This window comes from Adiantum capillus-veneris, chromosome 7 (genome assembly GCF_014529385.1).
Source record: "Adiantum capillus-veneris isolate H3 chromosome 7, ASM1452938v2, whole genome shotgun sequence".
Lineage (NCBI taxonomy): Eukaryota > Viridiplantae > Streptophyta > Polypodiopsida > Polypodiales > Pteridaceae > Adiantum > Adiantum capillus-veneris.
Genome location: NC_140937.1, coordinates 145377408 through 145397640, shown reverse-complemented (window position 1 = coordinate 145397640; position 20233 = coordinate 145377408). Strand labels below are relative to the sequence as shown.

The window sequence follows — 20233 nt, the reverse complement described above, 5'->3', positions numbered from 1 at the left end:
TTTTCAAAACCAAGGGACGCCTGATGATGTTCACTCCAACATTATACGAGCTCCGGCTCCTATGTAAAATTGATTTCAATTAGCCACGTAATTTCATCCACACCAAAACATATACATATGAATACATTTGTACATGAGAGCACATGAAATTGTAGCATTCAAATGACGTACTCATTTCATTCTCCTCTAAAATAATCACTGAAGGCCTATTGTAAGCAAGACATCACAAGCTCCAAGAGATCAAGACCCTAAGAAGCATGAAAGGGCCAGGTTACCAGAAAAACTAGATAAATTAGTTAGGGTTCTATGTGCGCGTACTGTGAGGGCATGCACAACATGGCTGAAAACAATCTACACAAAGCATCCATGGTACAGGAAAAATTACAAGAAACAAGTTTAATCGATGCTGTTGAAAAGAACAGCGAGGTGTAGTTTTATTAATTCCATACATTCTTGTAAAAGAGGGCAGTTTTTCTTGTACATGAAAGATGATTCAAATAATTTGTTCGATGTTGAAACTCTCTAAGGAGCTAATGGAAGAACTTTGTCTTGGAAAATTTGGAGACAAAAATTTATTTCACAACACCACAAGAGGACAAAGATACGTGATGGAAGAATGTCCAACACAAGCACTACATTCCTTATAATTGCAAGCATCTTGCACAATAACCATGAGAGAGGATCATAGAGATTGCTCGATAACACAAGCACTGCATTCTTCATGATTGTTGCAAGTAACTTGCATATTTTGAGCGAAGAAGCAGCTTTTGAACGCAAAGCAGTGCTTCCCTTCTGACTTCAGGGTTGTCGTGCTCCATGAGAATCATTACACGATTCTTTGCCTTCAGATCCAATACGATTTGCCTACCTGACGAATGAGCTTGTATGAACTGTGATATATCTTGGCAGCATACAGCTAATGTCTTGGCATCCTTTGACGTGTCCAACAGCGTGATAAGAATGCGAAGAACCTGCGGAATGTCATTTTACAGCAGTATGAGCATGATAAGTACCTCAATGAATTCGTTTTTATAATGACATCTATTACGTGCCTTGTTTACTTAAGGAGCCCACATTACATGATGGAAGGGGAACATGAAAGTGGAGAACCCCCTACAGTAAAAGGTAAAATTTGTCGCACTAACAGATTTTCTTTGACAGCAAGCAGCTCAAAACAAGGTAAAAACAGGGGTGAAGGGTAGAAAGTCACAATGCCCTACATAAACAAATGAGGTGCGTGTGTATCCTACTACTCAATGCCCCTCTTTACAGAAATAGCAAAACTCACAGTAGCCTACATATATACAAAAGAAAATGCTTAGTTAAAGCCTCTCTTACAAAAACTAGGAAAAAGAATCTTTGTCATCATTAACTCGCCATGTGGCAATAATCCATAAGCTTTATCCCAATGGTCCACATTGCCCCCAAGAGTTCAATGCTTAACTATGGTCTTCTGTAGGTCAAAACTGTCGACCCAGATGAGGTCCAGAAAGGAAACAAGAACTTTCGTGGTGATTGGTTGATCTTGCCTATCTGTTCTTCAGCACTTGATGTGCAAGAAACAGCCAACCACTCTCATGCACCTTTGCCCTTAACCACAATCAAAAAGAGAGACAGGGAGATATGCAGAATAAAATAAGCCCACTTAAATAATAAGCGAGAGCTGAAGGAGACAAAGGCAGTCTCTCAGATTTGGCTTTACACTAAAACAATCTAGGGAAATGCTCACACATGAGCTAACTAAAGCAGGAGGCAGGCAGAGCTTTTGGCAGATTTGTGTAGGCTTATCACAGCCAGAGAGCTTCATTACCAGTTCCTGATTAGAGTATCTTTATCCAGTGATGTATCCTGTGGTTTGTTTCCCGTGATCTTGTTGTATGCCTTTCAGGGTTTTTCCCATATCTCTTGTATATGGACCTAGGGTCGATTTTATGTAATGCGAAAGGTCACAAGCCCCACTCTTTTATCTCAAAAAAAAAAAAAACATACAGAGTGTAACTCAATTTGTTATTATCCAGACAGAAAAAAAGGCAGTTTTAATTGATACAACCCACCATTATGGGTAGTTGCACCTTTCATACCTGGAAGTCATGATCTTCGAACTTTTGGATGTTCTCACGCCAGAACGTTGAATCCTTGTGCATGGGACTCCAATCCAAATTCCCAGAAAGAGCCTCTTGCTTATATAAGTCAAAAGAACTCAAAGTCTTTATACTGACTTTCAAAGACTCTTCAAGCGCAGAAAGGCCCTCGATCAAGTCCTGAATACCAATAAATAATAATGGTTCATTCATCCTGCTATGCCCACACATTAGAGTAATATTAACTTTAATTTGTTAGCACCTCGTCAGTCCATGCTTGAAGCTTTAAACTTTGCACAGTTTTGGACAGTCCCAGATCTACCATCTTACTCGCAAAATTGTCTTTATTTACGAGATTTCTTAATGTCAAAATGGCTACACGCACAACCTGCATACACAAGGATATAAATTACGAGTCTCTGCAACATTCGGATTACAAATGATAGACCCACTCACCTTTTCTTTTGTTGAAGTTCTTGCAACTTCGATAAGACGAGGCAAAGCATGCGTAGCACTGACAGCATCTACAGCAGCGTCGTTGAAAGAGAGAAGCCACATGCAAAGTGTTGCTTCATATAGTAACTGGGATCAATCAATAAAGCAATTGATGAAGGCAAGAAACAAACCTTTGAGATGGTTTAATTTACAAAATGTTCTTGTGATTTAGAAGACTTCTTTGACATACATTGTCACATTTCACAATGCACAAACAGAGCAATAGAGAAGAGGGTCATTATTTTTCTCATTTCTCTTCAGAATCTTGCAAAACGGCATACACTGTTATCCAAAAGAAAACATGAACTGTCTAGGGATGCAATAGCCAGACCTTTCCGGAACCTTCTAGAACTACTTTATGATGTTGGATCCTAAAACCAACCAGCAGTTTCACAAGGAGCAACCAAAAGAAGTGATCAACCTTGTAAGGAATGTCAAATTCTTTCTTCTGTGTCGGCTAGTGGATAATCATCATATTATGTCAACTGAGGAATACTTATCGCATCTTATTAAGAAGACTGCACCGAGGCCAGCATTCAGCCACCAACATTGCTTACTCCTTTTAGCTTCACTCAAAATCCTTCCAAAAGGCCTCACATGAATTTGAATAGACAACTTGTGTTGCAGTTTGGCCGCTTGGACGTTATATTGATTTAATTGAAAGCAGCACTCAAATTTAGAGAGATAAGAGTGAGGATATGTGGGCAAATGATAAATCCATGTATGTGTATGAATAAAGTCCCAGTTCACAGCACTAGGGACATCTGAAGGTTGGAATGTTGGAGCTCAAGGACAGCACTCTCTCTCCCACCCATACACTCTCACCCTGCACCAAAGTTTTCCTTTCTTTTAGCTAAATATTTTCCGAGTCTAGAAGGATACTACAACCTGACATTAGGTAAATTTAGTGTTGAGTATGAGCCGCTTGGTGTCGCAATACATGAGTAAGAGTGTAACAGAGGCCCACAAACTAAATTTGGGTGAAGGTTGCAAACTCAAAACAACTTTAAAACTTTGTCGTTGGTAGAATGCAGACATGCTTTAACAAACCCAAAGGGTATCAGCACAAAAAATTTCTTGTTTTCTTACCTGTATGTGCTGCTGACTTGATGCTGGTGCAATCAAAGGTGTGAGAAACTGCACACCATCAGTGAGCACAAAAAGCTCTCTAACAGATGGTTCCCTTAACAGAGTTGCCAAACAGCTCACAGCGGTTCCTATTCCTCGAGTTGGATGTGATGGTCGCCTTAGCTGTAAACAATAATTAACTCTCAATAAGATCACCTAAAGGACACCTTGCATGCCAAGGAAGAAAGCTAAAAAGCTAGTGTCTGAAAGTAAAAACTAACTAGACTTGTTACATGATAAAACATTCCCCAGGGCCCAGACAGCTGCACATTACCTGATTACAAAGCCAATCAACAAGACCTTTCATTGCTATATCAAGTGAAGACGATGCTTCTTTAGATGATTTTGCTTCACTAGGCCTTGTGACTTGTCCTGCAGTTTTCGGTCGTCCGCTGAAAAAGGTGCGAAGTGAGTGCAAGATAGTAGCTGAAAACACATACCAGTATTTGACTTACAAACCTTATTATATATGTCAGTATTTTGCAGCTTTTCTCCTGTATGAACCAATTGTTTTTACCAAGCAACCTGCACATTGCTTGACCAAATGAGTTTCTTCATATTCATCCACATCTCAGTACACAAAAAAGGAGCTATTGATAAGCCAAAACAGGAACAGAAGTCTACCAAGTAACCTAGATGAATCCACGATAAGCCCAAATTCACCCTTAGAGGAAAGTGCAAGGTATAGACTCATGGCAGTTGAAACCCGCCCGTAGAGCGGTAGACATAGGCTTTCACCCGAAACTTTATTTTAACTTTACAACACAAAGGAACTTCATGAATAAGCCTTAACTGGAATTCAACACTTCAAGACATTTCACGACTTGGTAGCTAGAGCGCTACCAAGTAGACAGCGACACCCTGTGGGCCCCAAAGAGTCGCGCCCCTTTCGCTATTTCTTTATTCTTATTAAACTTGAGAAAAACCTGTAGACTTCTACAAGCTGTCCCACTTTTATCGGGCTGAAATTCCTCTACTCTAACCTGATTTCGGCTCCGATTCACGTGCCGATCACTTATGTGGATAGCCCTCGAGCTCTCGCACCTATAGGGTCACTTGCCCCTTGAATTAGACGAGATTCCTCGCGGGAAATCTCTCTAAATTGTCCTATACAAACACCCAATGCTTTCCCGAGGCTCCCCTAGCAAATAAGCGATCGAACGCTTCCACCTAACCCTCACCAAGCTGTCTAAACCTGTCCATGGCTGTAATTGCAGGTTTTTGATCCAATTTCGCCAATATAACGGCGGCAAAAATCCCTGTAGGTCAAAAGTACACGTCAAGGACACTTTCCCTTGCGGTATGGAAGCTTTCCAGTGAACTGCAGGTCAATTTCAGCATGCTGTAATTTTCTGTTTTGCCACTATTAGGTGCCTACTGCCCAAACACGCATCCCAAGGCCTTTCCGGGGCTCCCCAGGCAATTCCTTGCAGTTTAGGTGCGAAACCCTAACCCTACAAAAAAACACAGCAGGCTGTAATTCTCTGTTTTGACCGTTTCAAGCGGAGCAAGCACGCCTACGCGTGTCTCAGGTGCTCTCAAACGGAATGGGATAGTTCCCCTATAAATTTGACGAGTTTTCACATGAGAACTCTTTGATTTCGCATTCCTTCGCGATGGAATTGTGCATACCTGAAGGGGATTAGCAATTAGCTAATCCGGTTCTTATACAAAAAGCTCTTGCCTTGGCAAACGCGCATAAAACACTTAGAACTGTACATGGTCATCTGAGAAGCCCAACTAGTGGGGCATTACCATAGGTACAGAGGGGAGAGAGAGATGCACGAGAGATGGGGCACAGGTAGGCTGTAACCCAAAGGCCTCAAGGTAAAGTTGCAATACATTCAATTACTCTAGGAGTTCACACTCTTCCATCCACTTTGCATCCATAGGTGGATAGTTCTTGAACTTCACCAAATAGCGTCTTGCAACATGTCCCTTAACTTTTCTTTCTTTTCGCCTGTGCTGCAGAAGACTCGACTGAATCTTCAGCTTTTTCTTCACTTCAGACTCCTGGGAAGCTTCAGGAGCCACTTTTGCAAAGGACCTCTTTGTTGGTCTTTTCTTTGACGTACCCCCTTTCGCGTTGCCCTGAAACCCATTGTCTTCTCCCTTCAACAAGGTATCACCAGAGTTGGCAACTTCCATAAGCTGAGTAAGGGTAGCCACTTTGTTGTTTGTACCGTAATTTCTGAGCCCTTTAGGCAGCCCACAACAATACTTCTCAGTCTGCTCTGTCATTGGCACAAGCCTGTAGGAGGTTACTGAGAGCAACGCTTTGCAAAACCTCGGGTTGTACTCCTGTAGGCTCTTGCAAGTAGCCGCAGTGAGTTGGTGCCAATCTGTCATGACATCGGCTTCAAATTCATTTGACAGCAATGCAGATGCAAACAATTTCTTGAAGTATACCCATGTGGCGGGTACCTGCCCTTGCATCAACAGTGTCGTCCACCATGTAAGCGCATTATCTTTCAAGACAATGGCAGCTTTCCTAACCTTAGAGCCTCTAAAAAATTCCCTCCTACATAAGTTGTGTCAAACTACTGGAGGAAAGTAAGAGCCTTCGTCTTGTCCTCAAAGCCACTGAAAGTGCTAAACTTTACAGCTGCACCACCTTCTTTGTATGCTTTTGGCTTTTCCAACACTCCCAAATTGTCGTAGGGAAGTACCTGCAACATGGGCACTATAGTAGGGATCATCGGCATTCCTTGGCCATTGACATTTTGCGTCGTAAGTGCTATATCTGGCTGCTGTCCAGGAAAACCAGCCATGCAAAAATTGCCATGTGGCACCCCAAACTGGCCCTGATTGCACTAAAACCCTTGTTGCATGCCAATACTACCATGCATGGGGTTCGGCATGATGCCTTGCATACCCCCAAACACTATTCCTAGCATATACTGTTGGTTTCCAAGCGCATAACCAGCCATACTTTGGAACACAGATCCACCCCAGAAATACCCAAGATGTACCGTGGATGGTGGAAAAACCTGATGCATTGCCTGGAAACTGGTTCCCTGTCCATTTAATGCAACATGTGGACTCTAAAAGGTGGCGGGCTGAACTGGCAAAACCCATGGAGTTGGCATCCTAACCACCTGTTCATGGACGGAAGGAACCTGCCTTGGAGCCCCAACAGACTCCGCATGCAAGTGCTCCTTGCCCTGCTGGAACGCACAAGGAACCTGGGCTTGAGCCTCAATAGGCTCTACTGCATGAGACGGTTGCATTGTCTGCCGTGACACTGGCAGCACTTGCAGATATTCCATAAACCTGGGATTTTGCACCAAGTTCCAACCGAGAAAACACATTTACAGCAACAACAAACTGTGTCTTGAACGCATCATCTTCAAGCTGCCGAGTCATAAACCCTTGAACTTATGGAGCATTCACATCAACAGAAGGTACACACAAACGTGGCCGTGAACTCTCGCCAACCTCGAACACTGGAGGAATAGCCTGTTTGTCCTGTGAAGAGGAACCCTCTTCCCTAGTGTCGCTTGTCCTGTCAACCATAGTGTAATTCCAAGTTCCTGTACTCTGTGTCTTCGCCGCAAACCAACCAAGGCTCACTCTTTAAGGAAAAAGTGATTTTGTCCCGACGACGGAACAATGAAACCGGCTCGTATGGCGGTAGACGTAGGCTTTCACCCGAACTTTATTTTAACTTTACGATACAAAGGAACTTCACGAATAAGCACGCCTACGCGTGTCTCAGGTGCTCCCGTACACAATGGAACAGTTCCCTTGTAAATCGGACGAGTTTTCACGCGAGAAAACTCTTATGTTTTCGCATTCCTTCACGATGGAACTGTGCATACCTGAAGGGGATTAGCAATTAGCTAATCCGGTTCCTATACAGAAGGCTCTTGCCTTGGCAAACGCGCATAAAACCCCAGAACTATACATGGTCATCTAAGAAGCCCAACTAGTGGGCATTACCATATGTGCAGAGGGGAGAGAGAGATGCGCGAGAGCAAATCGTCGCGCTACATAGAGCAAGGGAGAAGGCAAGCTTTTCATTAAAGCGGTAATCACCTGCACCCACTACTCACGCACACACACTATAGCACTCTTATGAGTTGAAATCAGCCCCCTCTCTTGAAATGGGCGCCCCTCTGCCGACATGAACCTCGGCAAAAACTTCAACAGGCAAAGAGCCCCAATGGCTTCCCAAAAAGACCTCTGGGGAAAAGCCCCTCCGGGAAAAGCCCGAAATGGCAGAAGCCCCTATGGCAAAAAGCCCGAAATGTCAGAAGTGGCTACATCGTCCAATCACAGCGATCAGCTAACATTGGCGCCGTTGTCGAGGACGTAGGACTTACACACGCGGAGGAGGTCAAGGTGAGGTTCTTCTTTACCCGGTGCCCAAGTATTATAGTTCATTTTATTTACTTTTAGTGAGGAGAGTCGGTGAGTCTTGCTAACTTGTCAGGTAGACTGAAGAGCCGTGCGTTCTCTTTTGGTTGCCTTGTAAGTTAGGTCGACCTTAGTTGTTGGTTTTAGTGCATTCTGCATTAAGTCCGCACTTTGAGTCTTGTGTAAATTGTGTTTGGTAGACGGTTGTGGTAAGAAGAGGTGAGATTCAAAAACTCCTCTATCACGCTCCTCAGTCCCTGCTCCAGAAGTTATTTCAGTTGGTTGGCTCAGTTTCTCTTGTCCACTCGATCATTTCTCTTCCAGTTGGACATGCCACGTCATCACTTTGTGACACACAGTGCCATGTGATATGGCCCTGATCCCAACAGAAAAGAGCTGATAATTGCGCTCATGTGTGAAGAAAGACACATCCGTGTTGCTCCGTTGCCCTCGAGGAGCCGGCTGAAGAATCCCACTAATTGCAAAGAGCATGCAGCAACTCTATCCAAATGGCTATCAAAATGGTTTACGTAGGGAAGAATTGTGAGCCCTGCATGTGGCCACATCAAGCCTTCCACATGGTCCAAACTTCAAAGTGTGAATATCATGGTGAAAACTATCTCTCGCTGGTAGAAATTCAATTAGTGACCTACATCGGGGATCATCTCTCTCTCTCTCTCTCTCTCTCTCTCTCTCTCTCTCTCTCTCTCTCTCTCTCTCTCTCTCTCTCTCTCTCTCATGTGTGTGTGTGTGTGTGTGTGTACACACACACACACACACATATATATACATATACACACACATATATATACATACATATATGGGAGGATCCCACCGAAGATCTTGGAAATATTCAAATAGCTCCGAGGAGGCTTCATCCTCTTCTGACAATTCGGACTCCAATGAACCAATGTTTTATTCTAAGAGGGAGCAGCAAGAAAACCAAAGATTTCAAGGAGAGTGGACAAGCACTGAAGTCTGATACTTTTTCAGGCTTCCAAGATACCCACAAGGCCCTCTCTTTTATTCAAAAGTTCGGCATAGCTTACTTAGGAGGGCGCTATTCAAGCACTCCAAGCTCCGAAGGGCAGCATCCTATTTGAAAGGAAATGCACAGACTTGGTGGTCCACTTTTTTGTTACAAAAGGAAGCACCAAAAAAAGCGGCTACAGTTTAAGCGGCTTTTCACTTCCTCTTGGCTCACTCAGAAGTACGAACGTGATGTGGTTACCGCTTGGAATCATCTTCGATGATCAAGGAAGTTACTTTGGATACTTAATGCCATAGATTTTGGGATAACTTTTCTACCGCCCTCTTCTTTTTTTTTCGAGAAAAAGATCCTTCTATTAGTTAATGAAACTGCACATAGGGCTACAACCTCCTCTACAAGAGAGGACTACAACAATCATGATGGGGAGACTCTCCCAATGAAAAAACAACATATGTACAATGAGGCTATATCAGGGGATGGGAGGAGGGAAGAGCCACACAGGTGGACGGTAGTGCCATCTAAGCACACCTGATCCATGTTGAAAAATGACCTAGGACGCCAAAGTCGAAGAAAAGCCTCTCTCCGCTCCCTCATGCGATCGGAACTGCCCTGGAGTCTCTCGAACTCTCCTCTGAGAGTATGGACCAGCTCAAGCCAAAAGTCCCGAACAGTCTCTGCTGGTGGTACAGGGCGAGCCTCGAAGATGAGGAAGCAACAGGCCCGCCAAATGAAACAGAGTATCAGGCCACTGATGAGCTCCCAACACACCTCTCTCTCACTGCACCACTCATGTGGAGTAAGCTCTGTGGCAGGCTGGAGTGTAGGTCGCCCCCCCTGCATCAATATCATCCTGCTGGTGGATGATAGCTCAAACTGAAGTGCTGGGCCCGTGAGAGTGGACCAAGCAGCTACCCCCCAAGTGTACTGCCGAGCAGTGGAAAGAGCGGACATCAGCCGAAGAACACGCAGCCACACCTGTTGTGCCAAGGGACAGTCCCAAAGACAGTGACGCTAACTCTCCACAAGATGGTCACAAGCTATAGCTCAGCGTCTAGTAGCTCATCCCTCTGAACAGGGAGTGCTAAGCCTCGTAAACCAACCTGCTGCAACACCAAAAACTTGCTCATCACCTCAGCATAGAATAGAAAGAGGAAGGGGGCAAGAGGGCAGCCCTGTCTGATTGAACGTGTGAGCATGAAACGATCGTATCTACCTCCTGACAAAAGTACCTGACTGTGTGCCCGTCTATACAAAGCTAACACCCCTCTGATCCAAGCATCTGAGAAGCCCATCCTGCGTAGAGTGCCCTCCAGAAAGTCCCAGTCAACTCTGTCGTAGGCCTTCTCAAAATCGAGAAGAAGAATCACCAGATCCTCACCACGGAGCCGCGCTAAGGCAGAAGCCTCCCAAAAAGTAAAGATGTTGTCAAGGATACTGCACTTCTTGACAAAACCTGTCTGAGTCCCATGTATAAGGCTCTCTAGAAGTGGCTGGATCCTCAAACTCAGAGCCTTGGCAAGAATTTTGTAGGCTGAGTTGAGGATGATGATGGGGCGCCACTGTCGAATCTCATCCAAGGAGCCACCCTCCTTGGGAATGAGGTAGATCAGACCCTCACTCAAGCTGTCAGGCATCTCTCCTGTGTGCAAGATGTACTGGAAAGCACTACAGAGTTCTGGGCCAAGCAAGTCCCAGTACTCCAAGAAAAAACTGGGAGTCAAGCCATCCTCACCTGGACAGCTACCATGGGGGAGTGCACAAAGAGCCGTGTGCAACTCCTCAAGCTGAAGTGGCAGCTCAAGCCTCTGACGCATCTCCTCAGTCACAAGGCAAGGCATCTGTGCCCACACATGCTCCCTGCATGCATCCTGACGCTCTGATTGAGGCTCTGCTGACAATAACTCACGGTAAAAGTCTGTAGCAACTGCACGCATGTCCTCTGGCTCAGAAGCAACGGACCCATCGGGCCTCCTCAACTGACTGACCTTGGCATGCGCATGTCGAGGTCCCACTGCCTCGAAAAAAGCACCAGTCACTCTGTCATCCACCTGAGTCCACTGAGATGCCTGTCGATGGAAGGCAAGCTCATGTCGCCGCTCCTCTGTGCTAACAAGCTCCTAGCGAGCCTGCTATAGCTGCTCCTCCAACCAAGGACTGTCTGGATGCTGCTCCTGCATCCTCTGCAACGAAGCAATGCCCCGTCTGAGACGCTGCTCCTCCTCTCTCGTTGCAGCCACGCGAGCCAAAGACTCCTGGAGAAAGAACCGACTAATCTGAGCTAGTCATGAGGCCACTCTGTCAGCAGGAGAATCTTGCATGTCCAACCTCTCTGTCCAGAGAGCCTCAACTCTCTCTCTGAGTGCAGAGTCTAGCAAGACCCCCTCTGGGATGCGAAGCATCATGTTCCCCTTCCTCTGCCTGTCTGCCACTGTGAGGATCACTGGTGCATGGTCCGAGAAGGAAGTTCCTGCCAGAATGCCAACTATCCCACCCAAGTCACTGAAATGGTCACTAGTGTAGAAGCGATCTATCCGCGATAGATTCACTCCTCCCACTCTGCGGTCCGAACGAGAGAAGGCTAGGCTGTCTGGGGGCCTCACAAAACTAGAGTGCTGCCACGCATCCGAGACCCTCAGAGTCATACAAAACCTCTCCCAAGCTGCCAGCTCAACTCCATGCACAGTAGCATGGCTACCACTAATCCTGTCAGAAGGGTCCTCCAACATGTTGAAGTCCCCCCCCCTATGCACCAATGTTCTGCATGTGGCAGAGACTCAACTATCTGTGACCAAAACTCTGCTCGTGCACTTGCCACATTGGGCGCATAGATGTTCAGGAAGCCCACAAGGCAACCCTAAACCTGCATAGTGATCCACTGAGCCCTGCCTGGCACAATAACCCTCTGCCCACAATGGCTTGCTGCAAAGAATCCGCAATAGTCATACGTACCCCACCATGGATGCCTCCAGGTCCAAAAGCAGCTGACCAAAAGGTCTCATAACGTCCACGCAAGAGCTGACCACAACGTCTAATGCGGCTCTCACACAATGGTGCTCCTGTAGTATAAGGAGATCAATCTCTCCTCCCACAAGGCAGCGCTGAAGCTCCTGACGCAATCGGCCCCGCTGACGCTGAAACTGGGACCCACCAAGTCCCTGCACGTTTCATGAGACGATCCTCATGGGGAGCGAGAGAGAACAGATGCTGCCGCAGCAGCTACACGGGCTATCTTCCAGGCTGGCTTGGATGGGGAGTAATCCGCATCCGAGCGTCCTCTAGATAGGCCTGACTGCAACGAGTGTAACAAACTGCTAACGTGTCGACCTACTGAAGAACGGAGCTACAGGCCAAGGGGCCTAAACCCTAAGAAGAACAAGTAACAGAAGAAGTGTCACAAAGTGATGACGTGGTTGTCCGAGAGCAGAAACCCTAACTGTTAAAACCCTAATTTTGAAAACCCTAACCCTAAAACCTACAAACCCTAATTTTGGAAACCCTGCAAACCCTAATTCTAGAAACCCTAAGAAGAACAAGCAACAGAAGAAGAAGTCCTACCAACTTATGGGGACCCTGTCCGATGGGGCCCCAAGTGACATAAAGGCATTAAAACTAAAGCAGAACACACTCAAAAGACTTTGCACATCAAAATATGATGATGTGGCACCTGTACGGACATCCCAGAATTCGCGGCGGATTTTTAGGGAAATCCCGAAATTTTAGAAAAGTGATTTTCAGATATTCATATTTGATGCTTTTAGGCTTTGGGCCTTTAAATATGAGCCTTGGGGGCCCTCTCTGGCACTTTTTAGCGCGCAGATTGCAGAGCAGGTGCTCCCCGGCTGTTGTACTTTGTGAATCAGCAGTAATATAAAGAAATACCAAAAGGGGCGCCAAGGTTTGGGGCCAATACTCTCTGGGGTGGAATTCTGCCACTCCGTGTCACGTGTCGTCTCTCTCTCTCTTTCGGTTCAGTTGTTATCGAAGTGCTAAAAGTTTGTTCAGTCTGCTCTTTTCTATTGGCACGTGGTGCCCACCTTGTGACAGTGGTATCAGCGCATCAGGCGTGTGCTTTTTTGAAAGCATACTGGTCCCACAAAAGAGCAGACAAAGCTTTATTTGAGGTATCTTCGCCCTCCAACCCGGACTTATTAGCCACTCTCACCCTTACTTCATAGCGCATCGGGCGCGCTCCCGTCTTCACCGCTCATGTATTACAAGGCATAAGCCAATTAAGAACACTTGTAAGAGAAGGATCCAGATTTGTTTCAAGTCACTGTTTTTCTCAGAAGCAATGCCATGCAGATGTTGATGTCTACAGCTACCAAGCAGCATACTCCAAGTACTTGGCAAGCTTTCAAGAAAAAAAAAAAAAATTTGCCCGAAGTTATATGGTTTTTGACATCTTCCTTCGGAGTGCAACTTCTGGCAGAGTGGGGTATCCTGAAATGCTTGCCATGGAAACCCTAGCAAATTATATCTTGAAATTTCTCGACATCTCTCAGTAGATGTCTCTTCACGAGCAGATGACCTTGGAGGTTTAGTGCGATTGCTATCTTGGGACTACCATCGCCGCCAAAGCAACACTGTTTGTCCAAGAGCTGACGGACCATGATGTGCTCGGCTACAACCTCATGAACCTAACCCTAATTTTTGGTGCAGGTTTCAAGATGGAAAGTCAGACGACTTTTCGAGCTCGACTGATGTCGAGATTGCTTTTTAAGTTTGAGTTCTGTTTGATCTTGTTTGGTGATCCTATTTGGAATCTGTTTGAAATGGATGGTATCTGTTTTGAACCTGTTTTGGTGCCGATTTGAATTGTTTGACTTTGGTTTAATACTGGTTTCAATGATTGGTGATTTTACTCCCGGGTGGAGAAGTGAGAAATACTATTTTGTTATTGTTTGAAAACCTCGGAACGACGCAGGCCGATGCCTGGGGAGCGTTTCGTTGTATGCTAGAAAACCTCCGAACGACGCAGGCCGATGCCTGGGGAGCGTTTGGTTGTATGCTTGAACCTCCAAGCGACACAGACTGCAGTCTGGGGAGCGTTTGGTTGTAAAGTCCTCTGAGCTCATGGCCCGGACCTTTTTAGGTTATTTGCGGGGGGAGTGACGAGGTAGTTGTTGAGTAGCTTCATACCGCAGACCGTTTGTCTCGGGGGAGTGCTCAGCGGCGCTGTTTGTTGTGTCTTGTAACATGCATATGTAAGCATTTGTGTTGCATTGTGATGTGCCAATTACTGAATGTTCCTAATTGGATGAGATTGCCTGGATATGATGTAATTTTAGTGCATCAAGACACCCGTGGAAGATCCGTACGGTCTGGGTGTGATGGCTAATTTTACTACACCGGAATATCAAGAGTTCCGATCTGGACGAAAGGAGAAGCTAACTCCTTGATCAAAAGAGCAGAAAGGAGAAGCTAACTCCTTGATCAAAACAGCCAATAGGAGAAGCTAACTCCTTGATCAAAAAGCCGAAAGGAGAAGCTAACTCCTTGATCAAAAGAGCAGAAAGAAGAAGCGAACTCCTTGATAAAAAGAGCAAACTGATTGTCCCTCTGACTGTCCCTCGGAAATTTTTTGAGCTAACTTGAGTTGTTTTGCAGATATGCTGTAATCGCGGACGATTACTCTCTTTCAAGGAGGGGAGATGTAACAAACTGCTGACGTGTCTACCTACTGAAGAACGGAGCTACCGGCCGAGGGGCCTAAACCCTGAGAAGAACAAGTAACTGAAGAAGTGTCACAAAGTGATGACGTGGTTGCCCAAGAGCAAAAGCCCTAACTGTTGAAACCCTAACCCTAAAACCTGCAAACCCTAATTCTAGAAACCCTAACCCTAAAACCTGCAAACCCTAATTCTAGAAACCCTAAGAAGAATAAGCAATAGAAGAAGAAGTCCTACCAACTTATGGGACCCTGTCCGATGGGGCCCCAAGTGACATAAAGGCATTAAAAATAAAGCAGAACACACTCAAAAGACTTTGCACATCAAAATATGATGATGTGGCACATGTACGGACGTCCCGAAATTCACGAAATCCCAAAATTTTAGGAAAGTGATTTTTTGGGGTCAGCTTTTCAAGAAGTCCTACCAACTTATGGGGACCCCGTCCGATGGGGCCCCAAGTGACATAAAGGCATTAAAAATAAAGCAGAACACACTCAAAAGACTTTGCACATCAATATATGATGATGTGGCACCTGTACGGACGTCCCGGAATTCACGACCGATTTTTACGAAAATCCCGAAATTTTAGGAAAGTGATTTTTTGGGGTCAGCTTTTCATATTTGATGCTTTTAGGCTTTGGGCCTTTAAATATGAGACTTGGGGGCCCTCTCTGGTACTTTTTAGCGCGCAGATTGCAAAGCAGGTGCTCCTCGACTGTTGTACTTAGTGAATCAACAGTAATATAAAGAAATACCGAAAGGGGCGCCAAGGTTTGGGGCCAATACTCTCTAGGGTGGAATTCTGCCACTCCGTGTCTGTCGTCTCTCTCTCTCTCTTTCAGTTCAGTTGTTATTGAAGTGCTAAAAGTTTGTTCAGTCTGTTCTTTTCTATTGGCACGTGGTGCCCGCCTTGTGACAACGAGGGCCTTGCCGAAGCCCAAGCAAAGCGAGCCGTACGTAATGCAACCTCCTCTGTCCAGGAGTCCTCATGAATGTGTACATAGCATGGCAAACACTGTGTATCGGCAAGGAAGTAAACCACAATGTGTCTACATCCTGCTTTATCTGGAGGTGTCACTGCAAACTTGGCCAATGGCCACAAAGTCTGAAGCATGTCTGTAACTCCTAGTTCTCCCATGTGGTGAGAGAACCCTAGGACCTCTGTGTGCAACCACCCCAACACTGAGTCGAGAGTCCACTCAGACTGGTCCTTGCCGCAAAGGGGAAAAAAGAAGCCAACCGCTGAGTCCAAGGCCTCTGTCTCCCTAGCTGCAAGGAACAGAACATAGACCCTGAAGCAGGCCGCCTCACGTTCTGCTGAGGGGTCGCCGAGAAAACGACTAAAGTCATAGTCAAAGAAATCCCATCGGCGCCGGATGTCAATGCTCGTCAGACCACGAGGGATAGCTGCAAGGGGAGACGTCTGTATCTGTAGAGGGGGTCGCAAGAAAGGCTATCCCTCTCTCGCCAAGCGACTCGTGGCAAAGGTGTTGCCAAGAGATCTCCTAGCAGCCGGAGATGGCCCTGCCCCCTTGGTCGGCTGAGGAACTAGAGCGGGGGGGGGGGGGGGAGTAGGAGCAGGGGAAAGAGGTCGAGAAGAGGGGCGGGGGAGAGTGGCAAAGGTAGAGGGGCGGAGGGAAAAGGTGAGTTCTATCACCCTCCAGAGGTGATGGGCATACTCAGCCATGATAAAGGCTAGCATTTGTCAAGCTATATAAAAAATACTAGAAGCGCTAAAGATCAAAACAACGACATAAGGTGTTATTAAGTCAAACAATAAGTCGCCTTTTTAGCTCCCCACTTCTATTGAATTTACTACTGATTATCTTGAACATTCCAAAGGAAGAAACATTAAAAATAAACTTACTACGATGCAAAAATGAACGAACGTTTTTCATGATTCTTTTGAATGAGTATCCTTTTTCAACTAGTAAAGAAATAAGATGGCAAGATTGAACAACAAAAGTAGATACTAGAACAAAGACGAGAAAATCTAAATAGTTGAGAGCAAATGACACCGTACTTAGCTAAAATAGAAATGTTCGAAGAAAAGTGAGGCATACGGATGATTTTTAGATTGGCGTTTACGCTACTTCTTGTCACAGAAGCAGCTTTCAGAAAAGCACATGAGATGAACAAACCATCGGCATTTACGCTACTTCTTGTCACAGAAGCAGCTTTCAGAAAAGCACATGAGATGAACAAACCATCAGCATTTACGCTACTTGTCACAGAAGCAACTTTCAGAAAAGCACATGAGATGAACAAACAATCTGTCACAATTTCATTTTCAGATAGTCCATGTTTAGGCACAAAAGAACTTCGTGGCAGATGCATTGTCTTGAAAGCCCTTGGTTCTGGCTATTTCGCCATATATCATCAAAGCTTCGAGGAAATGGTAGATCAGTACGCCACAGATTCTCATTTTGTAGATATCTTTCACCGTATACAAAGTGGGAAGACAATTGCAGGCTATTCCATACGGGACATCTATTTGATGTGAAAAACAATGTTGTGTGTTACACAGTCTTTTGAGGGAAAAGGTTTTGACGGAGTGCCATTGTCCACCTTTTTCGGGCCACCGCAGTAACCACCTTAAAGAGTGTTGAGCGTTATTTCTACTGGCCAAGGCTCAAAAAGGATGTAGACGAGTTTGTTCGCAGTTGTTTAGTATGCCAAAAGGTCAAATTTGGCAAGCATTAGGCACGGGGACTTCTGCAGCCTTTACCCATTCCCTCTCGTGCCTAGGAAAGCATTGCCATGGATTTTATTTTTGATCTTCCCAAGACTCATAGTGGACATGATGGCATTTGGATAGTCATCAACAAGTTCAATAAATAGGTCCACTTCATTCCGATAAAGAAGACAATTAAGCTCGATCATTTGGCGAGACTGTTTGTTCACAGATTTTTTGATTACATGGCATGCCACAGTCCATAGTCTTGAATAGAGACTCCAATTCACTAGTTTGTTTTGGAGGGCAATCTAAAGGAACATTGGCACGCAATTGCAGTTCTCGTCCTCATTCCACCCACAAACATACTGGCAATCTGAGATAGCCAATTCAATGGTTTTGGACGTATTAAAGTCTGATCAGAAGACTCAATGGGAAAAGTACGTGCCCTTGGTGGAGTTTACCTACAGCAGCACAATTCATTCATCAACGGAGAAGGCGCCATTCGAAGTAATCGAGGGTGCTAAGAAGGTTCCTCCATTTCTAAGGAAAAAAGATAAGATTAATGAAGCAGATTGTCACCAACTTGTGACTACTATCTATCCTTTTTGTTGATTTCTTTCTTATTATCTATTTACTTTCACTTTTTGGAAACACCCCTCGGGAAATCTAACTACCCTGCATTGCATAGCTAGTGTGGAACTGTCCAGAGGGAGTCGAGGCCTGAGGGCAAGAGAGCACTAAGGTTGGACAAGGACTATGGTTAGCCAAGTGTGGTCATTGACTAGCCAAACTAGAATCCTTTGTTACAGAGGATACATTTCAGTTCTGGGTGTGGCTGCAGTGTACAAAGAGGGTCGAATGACCTAGAAAGATACAATGGCAGTATCTCCTAAAATTTAGGGAACTGCTATTTTGGGACCTGAAAATGTCTTCGCGTCATTACGTGCAGTTTGACATGGGGATCATTTTGTTGCTCTGTGGCCAAGTCAACAGAGGCTGCAGGTGAGATATTTTTAGACCCGAGGGTCTAAAGCGGGAAAATGCACAAATGAGTGACCATAGTTGACACGTACGGTCACGTACGACGGGTACACGTACGAAGACGTGCGGTACTAATCGAACTAAAAAAAATTAGACGTACGGTGACGTAAAGTACGATGCAAAAAAAAATCATGCGTCTTACACATGATAGATCATATGAGTCATGATATCGACCTTAGTACTTAGTACCAGGGCTACAAACAAACATTTTTCCTAACCAATCAAAATAAGGGAAAACTTGAGTTTTCAGGTCAAAATTTGAAGCTTTTGCCGGTAATTACACTAAAACTTGTGTAAATTTGTCGGTTTTCTTAGAGGCAAGCTCAAAATCTAACCGGGATTTTATAATTTCAACCGGTTAAAATACACTAGACCCCGGCTTTTTTCTAACACTGCTTAGTACTAAATACTTGTAACTTAAGTCTTACAAGTTAGAACATGAAAGATCTGTCCATGGACATTGGAAACGGCAATGTCCGAAGAAAGAAGAATCATGATCTCCAAAGTGGTGGCGGCCATAGTAGATCCGCTACCCAAGCCTCGTCGCACATAGGTCATGGTGGTTTGAGCCAATGCAACCATTGGGCTCTTGTTCAAATGCAGTCGAGATGCAAAACATTCCCACACCAAAAATCGCCCCGCAAAAAAAAAAAAAAAACCGGACGACTCATGTACGGAACGTACGAGTCGTACGGAACATACGGGACGTCCCGTACGTCGAACGTGGACAACCCAGTGAGTGACACTCGGCACTCTGAGGCCAGTTTACTACTTATAGAGAAGGCAAAAACGTGATTTTCAGCTGTGAGCTCATTTTCAAGTTTCCTGTCACAGGTTAAGAGCTATGGAGTGCTTGCTTTCCCTCCTATGTACAGTGCGGTGCCAAGAGTGATGCCCTGCACGCTACGCACTGCCCCCTCTCTCCCCTATGGCAGTATGTTATGCCCCTCTAGTGGGCTTTTCATTTGACCAATGTACAGTTATGTGGGTTCATGCGTGATTGCCGAGGCAAGAGCCTCTTGCACAGGTACTGGATTAGCTAGCGGCTAATCCCCCGCAGGTACAGGTGAATTCGGAGAGGTTTCACGCCAGAAATCTCGTCCGATTCAAAGGGCAAGTAGCCCTATAGGTGAGGACTTGCTACGGATGCGACCAGCACACGAAACGGAGCCCGAAACAGTAAATTACAGCCTGCTGTGTATTTTTGCAGGTTTAGGGTTTTGGCCCTAAACGGTCCCTAATACCCCCACGAGGTTCGGGGACACGAGGGGACCGTTGTACAGGTGATCTGGCGCATTTTCGGGGCTGAAAACAGAGAATTCAGCGGGCTGCAGATTCTCGCCAGGTTTTGCAAAGTGCTCGTATGCGTCGGGAAAGTCGTTCAATGCCTGGGAATACTGACTGTGAAGGGTCCTAGTACAGTTATGTTGCCGAAATCGGGCCGGAACAGTTGAAATTCAACCAAGTTTGTGCGGGGCAGCTTGTAGGGAACCACAGCGTTTATTCCCTCTTTTAAACAATAAAGAAATACCGAAAGGGGCGCCTAAGTTAGGGGCCAATCTGGTGTCGGTCTTCTCATACAGGTGCATTCTAGCAGCATGTATCCCTTTCCCCCGTGTTGTGTCTTGAAAGTACAAGTAGAATAGACGACTAATAATGGGTGAAAGCTAAATCAAGGTTTGAAGTAAAGTCTACCGCCCTTTTGAAAGTACAGGCCGGTTTCATGGTTCCATCGACGGGATTAAATCACTTGTTCCAATAGAAGTGAGCCTTGGTCAGTTTGGGCTTG

At 45.4% G+C, this 20233-nt stretch overlaps 1 protein-coding gene across 1 annotated transcript in view; it reads right to left on the bottom strand.

Annotated features, from left to right (window-relative positions):
• Positions 1–336: 336 nt before the first annotated feature.
• Positions 337–20233, bottom strand: part of LOC147454749 (vacuolar ATP synthase subunit H family protein) — a 47595-nt gene continuing 27698 nt past the window's right edge. Inside the window, exons 5-11 of the mRNA XM_086516589.1 lie at positions 4164–4229; positions 3979–4096; positions 3666–3827; positions 2538–2663; positions 2344–2469; positions 2082–2261; positions 337–971 (exon numbers count right to left, since the gene is read on the bottom strand). Of these exons, the coding sequence (XP_086372715.1) occupies positions 720–971; positions 2082–2261; positions 2344–2469; positions 2538–2663; positions 3666–3827; positions 3979–4096; positions 4164–4229 (1030 nt within the window). The 3' untranslated portion in view covers positions 337–719. The remainder of the gene's footprint in view (positions 972–2081; positions 2262–2343; positions 2470–2537; positions 2664–3665; positions 3828–3978; positions 4097–4163; positions 4230–20233) is intronic.